Source organism: Vigna radiata, chromosome 3 (genome assembly GCF_000741045.1).
Source record: "Vigna radiata var. radiata cultivar VC1973A chromosome 3, Vradiata_ver6, whole genome shotgun sequence".
Taxonomy (NCBI): domain Eukaryota; kingdom Viridiplantae; phylum Streptophyta; class Magnoliopsida; order Fabales; family Fabaceae; genus Vigna; species Vigna radiata.
In genome coordinates this window covers 1,519,383-1,535,118 of record NC_028353.1, presented here as the reverse complement: position 1 = coordinate 1,535,118, position 15,736 = coordinate 1,519,383, and the positions used below count along the sequence as shown (strand labels likewise).

The 15,736-nt window shown below is 32.5% G+C and overlaps 2 protein-coding genes across 5 annotated transcripts in view; one reads left to right on the top strand and one right to left on the bottom strand.

Annotated features, from left to right (window-relative positions):
- Positions 1-404: 404 nt before the first annotated feature.
- LOC106757693 (ETO1-like protein 1) lies at positions 405-9,729 on the bottom strand. Of its 4 annotated transcripts, none has more exons than XM_014640443.2 (6): positions 9,478-9,729; positions 9,057-9,347; positions 7,221-8,930; positions 6,415-6,706; positions 1,347-1,656; positions 405-981 (listed from the first exon to the last, which is right to left on the bottom strand). In XM_014640443.2, exons 2-6 carry the CDS (start codon positions 9,182-9,184, stop codon positions 761-763), a joined length of 2,661 nt encoding a protein of 886 aa, XP_014495929.1. In that variant the 5' UTR covers positions 9,185-9,347; positions 9,478-9,729; the 3' UTR covers positions 405-760. The 4 variants fall into 4 exon arrangements, with proteins under 4 accessions (XP_014495929.1, XP_014495930.1, XP_014495928.1 ...); XM_014640444.2 differs by having other exon boundaries at positions 9,057-9,328; XM_014640442.2 differs by having other exon boundaries at positions 9,057-9,244.
- Positions 9,730-13,831: 4,102 nt separating this feature from the next.
- Positions 13,832-15,736, top strand: part of LOC106757428 (protein LIFEGUARD 4) — a 6,453-nt gene continuing 4,548 nt past the window's right edge. Inside the window, exons 1-4 of the mRNA XM_014640098.2 lie at positions 13,832-14,134; positions 14,259-14,372; positions 14,912-15,069; positions 15,352-15,652. Coding sequence (XP_014495584.1) covers positions 13,888-14,134; positions 14,259-14,372; positions 14,912-15,069; positions 15,352-15,558 — 726 coding nt within the window. The 5' untranslated portion in view covers positions 13,832-13,887 and the 3' untranslated portion in view covers positions 15,559-15,652. The remainder of the gene's footprint in view (positions 14,135-14,258; positions 14,373-14,911; positions 15,070-15,351; positions 15,653-15,736) is intronic.

Here is a 15,736-nt window from a genome sequence, read left to right as displayed (position 1 = left end):
GAATAATAAATAATAACTAATCATCAAATTACTAATATTTAATTATAAGATGTAAATATGATTTAAATAAAAGTATTTTATAATAAAAAAGACTCAACTTTATTGAATTCTATTTTTTAATATGCTTATTAGAGGAGGTAAAAAGGAATGGAATGAAAATAATGTTAAATACCTAAAAGAGAACATAAGTTCTAGATTTTTTATAAAGACAGAACGATATTATGAAAACTGCGACTCACATAGGTGAAGCTTGCTAGTAAATGTCGTGGCTTTATTTACATTATTTTTCAAAGTTTCCAAGTAAATAAAAGTAGGTTGTTCTGAAAAAAAAAATTCAATTCTATGGATTAAGAATATTTCATCCATGTTAGTACTACCACTGGTTAAAGATAAAGACCATGTGATAATGCAGCAAATAAATATTTTAATATATTGCCTTGCACACCATTTTAACCAAGAAACAAATGGGAGATAATCAACACGTTAATATATCCCCAAAAAAAAAAATAACAATTACAAAATTGGGACTACTCCCCTGGGGCTAAAAAAATGGTAATAGTTGAGACGTTCATTACTATAGACAAGATAACGATATTTAACTATATTTTCTATCTTACAAATTTGATTTTCATGACTCAGCTCATCAAATGGTGGTCATCACTGTAACGTCAATTCCTGAAGGCTTGACTGTAACTTTTTCAGTGCAGCCATATTTTGAACGTGCAATCGATTCCATCTACCATGTGATCATGGTTTGAACTCACGGCTCGTGTCTATTGACTCGATTATGAAGTTCCAACATTTCTTGGTGGTTTGGATCCACTGAGAGCGCAGCACGACAATCTCTTAGCGCACCTAACACGTCCTCTTTGTGTTCATGAAATGCTGCACGTAGATGCAAGAGGTGCAAATCAGCTTTAAATGCAATTGCTCTCGAGAGTTCGGCTATGGCTTCCTCTTCCTTGTGGTTGTCCATCAATACTGCAACCACAGATACCAAAACACTTCAGCAATCTATCTATTTCACATTAAAACATGGCGGCCAAAACAATGACAACAATAATGGACAAAATCTAATATTTTCAAATTTTAAGATAACCAGTAAAGGAATGGATCTTTATAACATCAGAATAACCATCACTCATCATTGTAGTAAATGCTTTAAAACTGGAATCTCTGTTCTTTCAAATACACTATATCACTGGCAAATACAAAAGTTTAACAAAGATCCTAAAACATGCCACTTATGCACGTAATTATTCACGCATATGCATGGTTGCATTCATCTACTCAAGCAGAAAAGTTCCAGATGTTGCATATTTATTATCCTTAGGTAAAACACTAACCTGCAGCACGATATCTATAAGGATACACCCGAAGAGGATCCAATCTAGTGACCATCTCCAAATCTGCCTTTGCTTGTTCACGATCACAATACTCAGACCTCTTCTCATAAGCCGATGCATTGTTTTTTGCTTTCTTGATAAGTTCGGTCATTTCCCTATAAGCAGCAGCCTTGTCATTTTTTAGGCAATGAACACGCGCAAGACCATGATGAGCTCTGGTATGTCGAATTTTAAGGGCATTGATATAACAATCAGCAGCCAAGTCCAATTTACCGCAGTCAACATAAACACTTCCAAGATTGTTCAGTGCCTGAAAATTAAATGGAAATGAAAATGTAAGTCGTTAAACAACTAATTAATTATGTTCAAAGTTGGAGAAACATAATGATATTGCAAGTTGTAAAAGTATAATAGCCGAAAACTTTTACGAGTTCATCAGTTCAGCTAAAACAACTTAGCTTCATAGTTCTTATTCTGGACTTCCACGGACTGGCCAAAACTTATAACCACATAATACAAGAATGTATAAATCCAGAAATTAGAATGCAGAGAGATTGGGGTAAATAAGCATTTTCATTTATGCCTGATAAATAGTTCATCAATTCAATGTTTGGATGTTCCTAGTAAATAGCCGATACATTCTGTATATAGAATAGGAAAGAGATTATATGCTTTACTGTATTGGGTGTAGCGAGTCAATCCCTAAAACTAATTAAATTGTGTAAATCGTAATAATAATTCGTGAGGATTAAAAAATATTTCTCTCTAGTAATTCACACAGGAATACTCCTATTGAAATCAATAATAAAGCTTGCAAGTTTTGGGCCTCGATATCTTGTACTTCCAGTCATTATCAAGTTTGGATCTCCTGTTCAAACAAGTTCTTATCAAAGTGAAGAAGGAAAGTGATTCGGGACTATCTCCTGAATCTTCAAGTGACATGAATTTGAAAACAAATTTGCTTCAAGAAGGAAGGAATGATAGAAGATTATTTCTTGATCCTATAGAAGAAGAACTTGAAGAACTTGACGAAGAACAAATTTACTCGAGACTTATGATGCTCCATGAAGATTAGAATTCAAAGGACACAAAAATAATGGCTTGGAGCACAATTATAGAATAGTTATATGTAATTAAAATATTTGTAATTTTTTTTTAATTCAACCGTTTGTAATCGTCGCTAGGCAAGTGAATTCATTGGGCAACGAGTCCAAGTTGGTTTTTGAATTTTCAAGTTATTTTTGGGTTCGATGTCTTTGGGTTTTCTTTTAGAGTTTCTTAGGTAGCTTAAACATTTGTAGACACTTTGGATGGTCATTATATGAAAATTGGTTTTTCATTGAGAGATGATTATCTTGGTTCTTGGATTAGAATTGTAGTTCTTATCAAAGATTGAATTCTTTGTGACGAATCTTCCTTGACTTATTAATATGTTAGATTGTAGCGTCTCGAACTCTGACTTTCATCAAAGATGGATTTCTTTGTGGTTAATCTTCCTTGATGTCTCCAACTCGGGTTCTTATCAGAGATGACAATTTTTATGACGAATCTTCATTGACTTATCAATATGTTATATTGTGGCGTCTTCATCTCTGTCTTATTTCATGTTTTTCTTTGATTATTTTTGTTTGTCTCTTGAGAATTCAAATTTGGAACAATCATACTCTTTCCTGGATAAAATCATATCATCTGACACCAAAGGGTATCATCTGTATCCAACTTGTACCACAAAGTGTCTATGAAAGTTCCAACCTGTCGTCCTTCTAAGCCCTTTTGCTAGATACCACCTTGCACCTCCATATGCAACCTTAGAACATTCACCACCTCCCATGGTCCATTGATCTACTGCAAAAATTCAATGCATTTGACTCTTCCATCATGGGCTTCGTCTACTTTGCTTTCTCAGGCACCCCAATTATAACAAATGAGAAACTACAACAGCAGTAAGAACAAAAGCCTTACCAGGAGAAGTAAGACTGGTTACATACATCACATGATGTCATATGACTCTGAAAGAACAAATCTCTCGAGACATTTTTCACAATGAAATTCTTTGTAAAATTTTCCTCTAATATCCTTATCGGTCTAGTTCTCCCTTTTTCACATATTAAAAACCACACAGTCTACTCTCTTAGTTGGTGCTTACAGTGGTCTTCTATGTACATGATCAAACCACCATAATTAATTTCCTATCGTATTTACCTCAGTTGGTGCCACAACAATGTCTCTTTGCATACAATCATTCAAATCCTATCCTACCTTATGGCCACGCATCCATCTTAACATTCTCAATTTTTTCTACTCCCGCATTTTTCTCGTCCCTTTAAAGCCCTACACTCATTCGTAATCATATACTACAACCAAATGTACAGCCACAAAACTTATATCTGAGCTTGGTAACCATATTATGATTACAAATAATAATTTTTGATGTATTTCTCCATTTTAGCATCTTACTTGTATCATGTGTAACATCCTCATTAACTTCCTCATCATTTCGTAATATTAATCTCACATATTTATATTATATCACGAAAAACATAAATGTAAAATTTACTTAGATTGGTATGCTATTTTTTATGTATGGCTTTGGTATTGCACCTTACTATTTTAATTCCCAAGACATACTATACTTAGAATCAACATTATTCTCTCCAAGATTTTTCAAAGATGTTTGATAAAATTACTTGGTGCCAAGGAACCCGCAGAGTTAAAAGCCAACTTTGAAAGTGATCAATGACAATCAAAACACTACGTTAGATAGTGAACTGTCCAAGAAACACTTTCCTGTCGAGGATGGAGACAGACCATAATTGATGAGATGACAGTCTTGGATTCCAAACTTATATTCTATTCTAGGCACTTCTCAAAAAAATACAGTTGGTTGTCAAGGGGACTTCATTGTCATCATGAGCCCTAACAGACAGATGGAGGGAAAAATTAAAGGCTCAAGCTGTGACTAAAGCTTATGACCAGATTTTTGGCCATGATTATGGTGGCAGATTATTTTGTTTACCAAAATATTTTGTCTGTCTTTTCTTATCAATGGATATTGCATCACAGGAACAATAGAATGTCTTTCTGCATTGTGACTTAAAAGAGGAGGTTTACATAAAAGAATCACCTGAATCTGTTGCAGAGGGATACCCAACTTGCGTATGAGATTAAGAAACTATTGTGTGGAAAGGCCTTTTTGCAAGCCGAAGTTTGGATGGGATGTAGGAAGTAATGATAAGACCACTATCCGGTTTTTCTTTGATGAAGTGTCAATCAATCTTGACGCATTTTATACTTTCATGTTGAATTGTATTATAAGCAATACTAATAGCTGATTTATTATTACAATAAAGATCATAGGTTTTTCACATTTCACGTTGTTCCATAGCTCTGAATTCAGCTTTGATACCGGACCTTGTAATTACATTTTGTTTTTACCTCTCCAAGTCACCAAGTTTTCACCTAAGAACATGTGATATCTTGAGGTGAACCTCTTATTGGTAACAGAGCCTGCATAGTCTGCATCAATGAATGCATTTCCATTTTTAATTTTCCATCTTTCTTGAACAACAATCCCTTTCCTAGACCTGGCTTCAGATATTGAAGGATTCACAGTCTATAAGTGTCACTCTCTTGGATCATGCATGAACTAACTGACCATTGGTTAGATGTGAGCTAAGTAAATGAGCTTTCGTACAAGCCTCTTATATTGACCTTTATTTACTACAAAGCTATCATCACCACTCATAATTATATGGTTTTGTTCTATAGATCTATAGTCACCTTGCAATCAATTTTACTTGTATCTTTGAGAAGATCTAGGACATACTTTCTGAGAGATAAAAAATGGATTTTTCCCACTAGATGGCTTGTATCCCAAGGAAGTACCTTAATTTTTTGAGATCCTTCATATCTTAACTAAGCAACAAGCTTTTCTTTGAAGATCAATTTTTCATGTTCATCATCCCGCAACAATCATATTAACTACATAGACCAAGATAAGAGTAAGTTTCCCTTCTATGAAATGTTTGATAAATAGAGTATAGTCACCTTGACTCTAAAACCCCCAATGAAATCATAGCCTGAATAAGTCTCATAAGCCAAGCACGGGGGACTACTTGAGTCTACACAAGGCTTTCTTTAGCCTATGTATTTTATTCCTTAAAACAAAGTGGAATCTCTGTGAACACTTCTTCCTTTATGGGTGCCAAGGCCACTACAATCAAGGACAAGCTGGTTGTTAAAAGGCTACTCCAATCAAACACCAAAAAGGGCATAAAATGTATATCTTTTTCAGACTGCTATATTAGATTTCATGCAACATATTGGAAGTCCTATATTGACTAGAGATAAGACTAATTCATAATATATAAATGGATGCAAACCTCACCTTACATACCGATTTTGTTGGGTTGAGTTAGGCTTAAAGTCTATTTCTTAACATGGTATCAAAACCTGGTTAGAGTCTATCCTAACTAAGTTTGATGTTTGTTGGATCTAATCTCACTTTACAATTAGGTTTTGTGGAGTTGAATTAGACTTAAAGTTCACTTTTTAACACAACACTTGGTTGGTGAGCTTCACCCAGCTCAATTCAAGGTTAGCCCTTGTTAAGGCCAGCCCTTGTTAAGGCCAGCCATGACACATAAGGCCCCAACACAAAATTCAGAGAAAGGAGTGTTAATACATAACCAAAGTCGGATTCAGTTGATATTTAAGTCCATTGGAAGTCTTTTGGCAAACAAATGTAAATTGGGATGAGAAAGAGGTATTGCTAGAATGTATAAAGAGGACTGCATACGGGTAATTGATAGCCAATTAGTCCATTAGTTAGTAAGAAGGGGTTGGTTGCTAAAATCAGATTAGGGGGATTCGTCATGTAAATATGACAATTTGTGTGTTAAAGGAGAAACCATTTATGAAGGGGAAAGCCTCCAAGAGACCACCTCTCTCCTGTTCTCAATTACTCAACAAAATTGTTCATTTTTCTCATTCGTTTCAATTAATTTTCCATTTCTCTTCTTAGTTTCTAACTAGTGACATAATTTTGAGTGGTAGAATAGAACCATACCTGACCTTTGCGCAGATTATCTGAAGGACACTTCAAGGCATCTTCCAGAAGTGAGATAACAATCGGTGAACATGATGGATCTATGCTAGAGTCAGCCAATGCATAGGCCTTCAGGAAAAATGCCTCAAAAGATCTTTTGATACTAATAGACTCCTCTGCTTTCTGGAGACCTTCCTCATAATGACCTGTATCATATAAGATCCACCCCTCATATACAAGTCGTTCATGTTCGCTTGATGCATGTTGCTGAGCTAACTGTAAACTCCGCATAGCAGCCTCAGGACAGTTCAACCTAAGTCAAATAAATACATCAGATTTATAGAGGCATCATATCAAAGTCAGTATTTAGACAGATAAAGACCCAGAAACCAGAGAATCTTCCTTTACAGACACAATTTCAAAGGGATAACTTGTATTTCAAAGTAAAATATAATATTCTATCGATACTTCCTCCTTAGTGGTTGAGTTTATTATCACTGATGTACAACTTAAAAAAACAGATTTCCATGTGCAAGTAAAGCCAGCAGATCAAAAGTAGCTACCATTGTCATGTTCTTAGTCATGAAATTTACAATATGATTCAACATTGTCAGCATAAAACACCAAGTATCGTGTTAGGTTCCTAATACACGTGAAAGTGAGTTAAGTTCAAGGCTGGAAAAATTAATGACAGATACCAAATATCAGAACATTTTGTTAGGGGGACGAGGGAGGGGTTATATGGAGGTTTGGACCTACTATGATTTCTAGCAAAACTAAGTCCTTGACCACTGACTCCAAGAGCCTTCAAAAAGTTCATAACATACCTGAGGAGAAGCAATGACTGTCTGAAGTACAGAATACCTTTTGCCGCATCAGATTCAAGCATCTGGTATATAACAGACAGAGACCCAATATCATCAACTGCAGACCAACAGTCATATAACCGAGCCCAACAATCAGCAGTTGTCCAATGTTCAACATGCTCACGCACAAGTGTGCAGAGCTGAGATGCAGCAACACGTCCCTCAAACATTCTATAATCTGAACGTAAAGTAAGAATTGTTTGAACATCACATAGAGCTGCTTTGTAGTCCTCAAGAGTCAGATGGGTAAAAAATCGTATTTCTAAGCATTCTAGTGAAAGTTTGAACCCAAGAATCCTATTGATTTCTGATAGTGCAGCTTGAGCATTCTGCGTACTCATCAAAGAGGCAGCCCTGTACATGTAAGGATATGCAAGTGTAGGATCCAAATTACTTGCTTTCTCAAGGTCATCCCACCTTTTGTCACTGTCACAGTATAATGACCTTTCCTGATACATCCATCCAAGTGGAGTAACAGATGAAATGACCGAGCTCAGCAGCTCATAAGATAAAAACTTGTCGCCCTTTATAAAGTCCAGCCTAGCTAAACCTGCGACAGAATATATATGGCCTGCGTTTACGGCCCCTTCAAAAAGAAGACGTGCTTCATCATATTCTTTCCGTAAGAGTCTTACACATCCCAATTGATGTAAAGCAAGGATTCTTTGTTTGTCATTCTCAGCAAACTCAACTAACCGTTCCAGGATATGAACTGTTTTGTCGGAACTAGAATTAAGGTTCATAGAAACTTCACTTAAGAAACAGAAAAGAGCAAATATACCTGGCCCAACCATTACTGCTAGCTGCTGCTTATTAGCATGAACAAATATCTCCACTACCCGACTGTCATTCAAACAGTTTGGAAGATCACGCAAAAGTACTTGTAAACAGGATGCAGCAAGTACAGTTGAATTCTCATCAAGAGCATATTCCATGAGCTCTACAGCATCTTCTTTGGAGGAAACCATGGATGCAAGTCTTCTATCACAAGCATCTTTAAGTCTTTCACAACAATACTTATTTGCAAAAGCTAATATCTCCAATAAAAGATTTGGGGGGACCTCAATCAAACTGCCAGTCAAACTGAAAATACTTATTGCCTTCATACCAAATGGAGAGATATTATTTTCAGACAAATCTATAGTCTCAGCACGTGATTCGCTGAAATACCCCTTTAGCATAGCATTAAATGGTGCCGAAAGTTCAGAAATTTTTTGTCTATCACAAACTATCTCTTCATCGCCAATTGTAAAAGTAACATTTTGAGAAATGCAGTTCTCATTGGTCATTCTCCCTATAGAACTTACATTTACATCAAATGGAAGATGAGATGGTATATCTACAGGTGCAAACTCCTTCGCACATTTACCACAATTGGCAAGCAAGTCGGCTATTAGTTCTTCCTCTTGCTTCTCATATTTCAACCATGCCCCAAATATAATCTTCTCATGAACAGTATTGGCTTTCTGCCAGGCTCCCTGAAGGCTTCTACGCATCAGTTTAACTTCCCCAAGGCCCCTAAAGACTTGGTATTGTAACAAAAACAGATTCGACCGCTCTTGTGGAGGACAAGACTCAAGCTCTTCATGGATTTGCGCTAAAACCTCCACATAATCAGCAGGCTTATAGAAAGGCAGTAGAGCTGGCTGAGGGACCTTGACCAGAGATTCTCTAAAGTAGATAAAAGCAAATAAAACCGCATCCCAACCCCACCAAAAAACAAAAACACCAAATTAAATTGGCAGAAAGGGAAAGCTTCAATTGAAATAAAGGACCCGTTCAGAGAGAAAAACTCACATTGAGGCAGAGGAAGGGTACGATGACAACTTGGGAAGTTTCCCTCTTTCAATTTGAAGCCAAGACTGAGGATTCAAAGCATTTGGATGCGTCTCTTTACAGGATTCTGCAGGGAAGAAACTCCTCATGGGGCATAAGAGACGAAACAACTCCCGGATCTCCACAACAGCACCACTTCAAAAACCAAACTTCACGAATTGGGGGCACATTCCATTGCCAACAAACACAGCAATCAATCTCAAGCTAAGGATTTGGTGCATCCAACCAACGAGCTATAATATAAAACAAAGGCTAAAACGAAATTTAAATTGACTAAATTTGATTATTACAATATGCTTAGTCTCTTTATTTCAGCACAAAACAAAGCATGCCCCCATGGTTAATGTCTGGGAAAGATCTCAAGCAGAAAAATGTAACTCACCGAATCAGCTCCGTAAATGCAACAAATGAATTGATAGAGAGAGCTCAACTATGAATTGAATCTGCAGAGCAAAATCAAATTAGAAAATTGGGACTTCAACTAACTTTTTTTTTGTGCCTTTGCTTTTTGGTGATAGGGAAAGTATCTCACTTTCCTTCTCCTGGAGACAGACCATACAAATTAAGTTCTTCTTTTAAATGGGAGATTGAAAGTTGAAACTAACTGTTACACCAGACTTGATTTTCTTTCAAATGGTAATAACTATCTTTTTGAATTTTAAGGTATTGTTCTAAACTATAAAACAAATTAAGTCAAAGAAACAGTAACATAAAAAATGTATCTTTGGAACCAAAACTTTTTTTTATTTTGAAATCCAATAGACAAACGCATGTGAAAAATTACACTGTTTTAGTCTAATCTATAAATAATATTAATTTCTTTTCTCTAATTTTTTATAGGATAAAACTTTAGATGTGGATTGGAAATGCATAATTGCATATGACAAATGCATATAATTAATCATTGTCCTTTTATAAAAGAAAACTAATTATTATTTTGAAAATAGTTTCCTATCTTCATTTTTTATGTAAAATTTCTACTATGGTTGGAAAACATAATATTTCATTCGTGAAATATTTTTTAAATTTTATTTTAATTCTCATTAATTATTCATCTTATTTTATGTTTTGTTTAGGTATTTTTGTAATTACAAAATATGTTATTATTTTTTATATAAATTAGCATTATCTCAATCAAGAAAGATAGAAAATGATAACGTGGAAAAGATTAACACCAACCACATAATTAGTCCTTCAGATAAAGAAATAACAAAAATGTGATACATTCAATCCGTTTTCATCCACAAACTAACCTATATTCAGGCTAGTAAGAATAAATTGCTTTCTTCATTATTTTATTATAATCTTTATAAATTTATATTTCAATTTCTATAAGAATGTGGATATTATTTATTTGCACTTTTATGCTTTTTTTTTTCTTAGGGACATTGAGTTAAGACTTTTTGTATAGACTATAAATAATTGTGAAACAATTCTATTTTAAATTTTGTAAGAGTTCTATGTACACAAATTATTTCTTTAAATACTTAACACAATTTTATATTTAAAACTTAAATTTAAAATCACCATTTAAGTTAAAATGATTACTTCCATTAGGCTAAGATGACATAAAATTAAGGTATTGATTAACCATTAACTTATTTTAATTTTCACTATGTTAACAATTTTAAAAAATTTATTTTTCTATCCTGTTATTAACTTCATGATTATATAAATATTATTTATAATTTGATAATAGATATTTTTATTATTTTGTACATGATTTTTATTTATTTAATTTTTAAAAAATAGTTAAATAAAAAATTGGTTAAATTTAAAAAAAATTTGAAGATAAAATTGAAAAAGATGTACACTTAAAATATAAAATTGAAAAATATATATATAGACAAAAAAAATATTATAGAAGTATAGATTTGTTTAAATAAGACATTATCACCTTTTTAATTTAAAAGTAAATTGCAACTCCAAAGCATACATTGTTTCTTCCTTCTTACACTCGAATATATAATTGAATTCAAATAGTTAAAAATTATAATTAAAAATAAATATTACATAATATATATATATATATAAATAAATAAATAAATAAAAAGAGAGTGTATTTGTGAACCTTAAACTCAATATAAAAAAATATTTAATTATATTTCACACGTTAGTGATATTCTTCAAATTAAACATTACTTTTTATTTGGTAAATATGCTTTTTTAATTAAGGTAAAAATTAGAATTAGTTTATTTTTTAGACTTTAGACCAATTTAGTCTTTCATATTTACAAATGGATGAATGTAATCATTTTAACCAAATTTTATTAAATTTATTTGATATTTTATTTGCATTTCATGAGCATTTGAGTTGTTTGCATTATTTAACATATTTTTGCTTTAATGTTAATTGGAAAACACTTTTAAAAAGTCAAATAAACTTAACAAGATTTGATTAAAAAAGACTAAATTCATGCTTTTATAAAGTTGAAAAACTAAATTACACCAAAATTTTAAAGATTGACTAAGTCTGATTCTCAAAAAGGCCAAAATATATATAACTTTGTTTTGTTGTAATCTGTTTTAAATAAAAAATTCTAACTCGAACTATATTCTTTAGTATTTTTTATTTCAACATTATTTGAAAACAACAATTATCATTTGAGTTATATCAATTTTTTATCTTGAGAAAAAAATTTGTTATTTAAATATATTTTTCCTTTGGTGTATTAATATTGATTTAAGTAATTAATCATTTGTTGAAGTCATATTCGTTAAAGAAAAAATATTATACTTTTGAATGACTAAAAATCCCAACAAGAATGAGTATAATTCAATGAGGTATTGTCTAACGAAGTCTTGGTCATATTCACTGTACAATAATTGTCAAATAACTTTTTTTTAATAATATTTTTATCTTTTTTTTTTATTCATGTGGCCAAATCGTAAATGTCTCAAAATTACTCAATGTTGATTCAAAGTGAAATGAAATTAAGTATAAAAATATATATGTTTTTTAGTTCTTTCCTAGTTATTAGAAACTTATTTCCCATTAATGACATCATTTCACCTTTAATACTATAATAAAAGAAATCTCATGTTTAGTTCTCCCACCAAAATCAATTTCTTTTTCACACCAGTACATCATTTTTGTCATTCCATCATGCATTCAAATTTATATGCGTGATTATAGGAAGAAAACTAAAACATATTAAACAAAAAAATTCTTTACAAGAGAAATTTTTTGGATGACAAAAAGACTTAAGATTAACAAAATACATGTGAATGATTCACTTAAATTATAAAAAATACTATAAAAATGAATATTGTAATTAATTTATTATAAAAGCATCCTTGTATATAAATGACACTGAAAGTGATAGTTAAAAAAAAAAATTAAGTATCTTCCAATGAACTAAATCAAATAACAAAATGTGTCTTCCTTTTCAAATTTTGAAATGGAACTTCAAGGGTTCAATAAACCGAAAATTTAATAGGTAATGGAGAGAGAGGACGTACATTATAATATTGTATCTTTAACTAGACTTTAACGAAAAGTAATAAGAGTGTAAATTATTATAAAATATATAATTTATTTTTCGTTAACATCGTTAGATAATATTTTAATAAATAGATTTTACAATATGTTTGTAACTAATTAATATACAATAATTAAATTGCAATAAATATTTTCAAAACACATAACTAAATTACAATAATTCTTTTTATTAAAACAACAATTAAAAAAAGTTAAGCGATAATCAAATATTGTTTAAAAGGCCTGTATGTTTTATACAATGTATGTGAGTAACTTTTTTTATAGTATGATGTTGGGCCTTTGTGGTGCCCTTTCTTTTTTGTTGACTCTTGGTATGCATTCTAGAGTAGTTTGAAGGATATATATATATATATATATATATATATATATATATATATATATATATATATATATATATATATATATATATATATATATATATATATTTATTTATTTATTTATTTATTTATTCGTTGACGGGATTTGGAAATTTGGAACTTGAATGTTCTTCTTACTCCTTGAAGCGTTAGCTATGCTTGGGATTTTATAACATAACTCTTCTATATCACAAGAGCTCTTTACATTTCTTAATCACTTTTTATGTTTGTTTTAAAATCTGTTAAATTATTTTTATAAAAAAAAGCAACAACTAAACATAATTATATAGAGACAAAAGCTAACTATTTCTCTTAAGTAATTGTTAAGAGCTAAATTGAATTTTTTTTTTAAGAAAAAATATTATTTGACACCTTCATTTCCCGGTTGTTTCATATTATAAAATATTATATATTAACATAATAAAAATAAATTTAAATAGAATATTATGATAAAAAATAATTTATGAAGGTGTGAAATAAGTGTAGTAGAAAAATATTGTAAAAATGTATGTTTAAGATTTTTAATAGATTTTTTAACCATTTTTGTTAAGCGAATGAGTAAAAACACTAATGGAAAAATGATATTTTATCACATAGTTTCTGGGGGTATGGACGTCATAATAAGTGAACCTTTGTCTACCAACCAGTAACCACATAGAAAAAAGACCGTAACAAAAGTTGCAGAGTGTGAGATTGGATTAGACTGGTGAAAATAAAGCGTAGTTGGCAAGAATGACGTGGGAAGGTGGTAGAGTCGAGTAGGAGGAAAGGCTAGAAGATGCATGCACCGTACGACACACAGACACGTGTCATCCTTTCCTCACTGCAAGCGTAAGAATATGTTTCTTCATAGTATAAAACCGAACACATAACCAACACGCACACGTCTTCAAAAAGCCTTTGTTGCAGAGAAACGAGAAAGAGAGAGGGAAAAATGTTCATGAAAAAAGACGTTGAGAGCGGTGGTGGAGGTGACAGACCCCTCTACCCCAACATGCTCGAGAATCCTCAACTTCGTTGGTCCTTCATACGCAAGGTTTACTGCATCCTCACCTTCCAATTGCTTCTCACCGTCGCCGTCGCCGCCGTTGTTGTCTTCGTCCGCCCCATCCCCCACTTCATCGTTTCCACCACCCCAGGCCTTGTTCTCTACTGTGTACTCATCTTCATTCCTTTTATCAGTACGTCTCCTTCTATTCTACCTATTCCTACATGCATGCCTTCAATCTTTTCTTTTATTTCTCACAGAAAAATTATATTTTCTAACTCTGCCATGTTTTTCATATTAATTAACATATGTTGCAGCGTTGTGCCCTCTTTACTATTACCACCAGAAACACCCTCTCAATTATTTCCTTCTCTTCATTTTTACCGTTACCATGGCCTTTGCCGTTGGACTGACTTGCGCTTTTACTAGCGGTAATGTCACCGAATTCTCTCTAGTTTTAAATTCTTTTTACCAATGTTGATTATTTGCTTTTGTCATTTATGATTTGTGTTATATTGTTTGCTTTCACTGTGGGTGAATTCCTTCATATATATGTGGGGAATGTTCTGTCAATTAAACGTTAAAATGGAATGACAAAAAGGATGTTTCTTTTGTAACCTTTCTTTGTTGGGTGTCATAGTTGAAATGTTTCGATGCCGAAGATATTGCAATATAAGAAAGAGGTAAAAAAAATTATGCAGTGTGTTTCCTAAAATGTTTACTTTTTTAATTGGGGTAATAAAATTGATCATGAATCGATGGAAGCGCTTAAAGTTTGAGTTTGATTAATGTGAAACGCGTATTTATAATAGAATGTGTGTTTTCATTGGAAAGAGCCAACATTCAGCCTTTGTTCAATCATGGCAAGGGAGTTGAATATGTTTTCAAAATGGCAATTTTGTCTATTGTAATGAGCATTTTAAGTGAGAACAATCAATTATTTTCTAACGAGACTGGAAACTGGATACAGGGAAAATTATTCTGGAGTCTGTGATATTGACTACAGTGGTGGTGATCAGCCTGACTATCTACACATTTATTGCCGCAAGGAGAGGCCATGATTTCAACTTTTTGGGCCCATTCTTGTTTGGAGCCATGCTAATTCTTATTGCCTTTGCCCTGATACAGGTATTTTGGTCATGAAGTCTTTTATGTTTGGGGTGTTTCTTCCTGCACCGGATAAATTTTTTTCATATCTCCCTTTCATTCTGAAATATGCTTTCTGCCGCAAAAGTCCATATCATACCGGAAAATCTATTCCAGAATAAGATGGAGGTGTCCAAAATTTTTATAAAGGCACAGAAAGAAAAAGTCTTCTGCTTGATATGCATGTATATATCAACAATTGGGCTAATAGGCCATATTGAGGCTAAGGTTTCAGATATAATTTGTTATTTTCCTTCCTTGCAGATTCTATTTCCATTGGGTAAGCTTTCATTGATGATCTACGGGGGCCTGGCATCACTTATATTTTGTGGCTACATCATATATGACACAGACAACCTCATAAAGAGGTTCTCATACGATCAGTACATATGGGCTTCGGTATCCTTGTATTTAGACATCATCAACCTCTTCTTGTCTCTGCTTACTATCTTTAGAGCTCCTTCTAGCTAAGGAGATAATTCTAGAAGCATATATTCCTTGCCTTGTTTGCTTTAAGGAACTATAGTTATTAGAAAAGATAGTTCTTATCAAGAATTCCATGTGAGTATTATTAAAATTTAAAGAATAATTCTGATGATTTATTTCAAGGAATAGAGTACCATATATATACATACAAGGATCCTATAAT

Coding starts and splice junctions, on each gene's coding strand:
- LOC106757693 (XM_014640443.2), bottom strand. CDS start 9,184: ATGAGGAGTTTCTTCCCTGCAGAATCCTGTAAAGAGACGCATCCAAAT. Junction 6,707..7,220: donor CAGTCATTGCTTCTCCTCAG/GTATGTTATGAA, acceptor TATTTGACTTAG/GTTGAACTGTCCTGAGGCTG. Junction 982..1,346: donor TTATAGATATCGTGCTGCAG/GTTAGTGTTTTA, acceptor CTGTGGTTGCAG/TATTGATGGACAACCACAAG.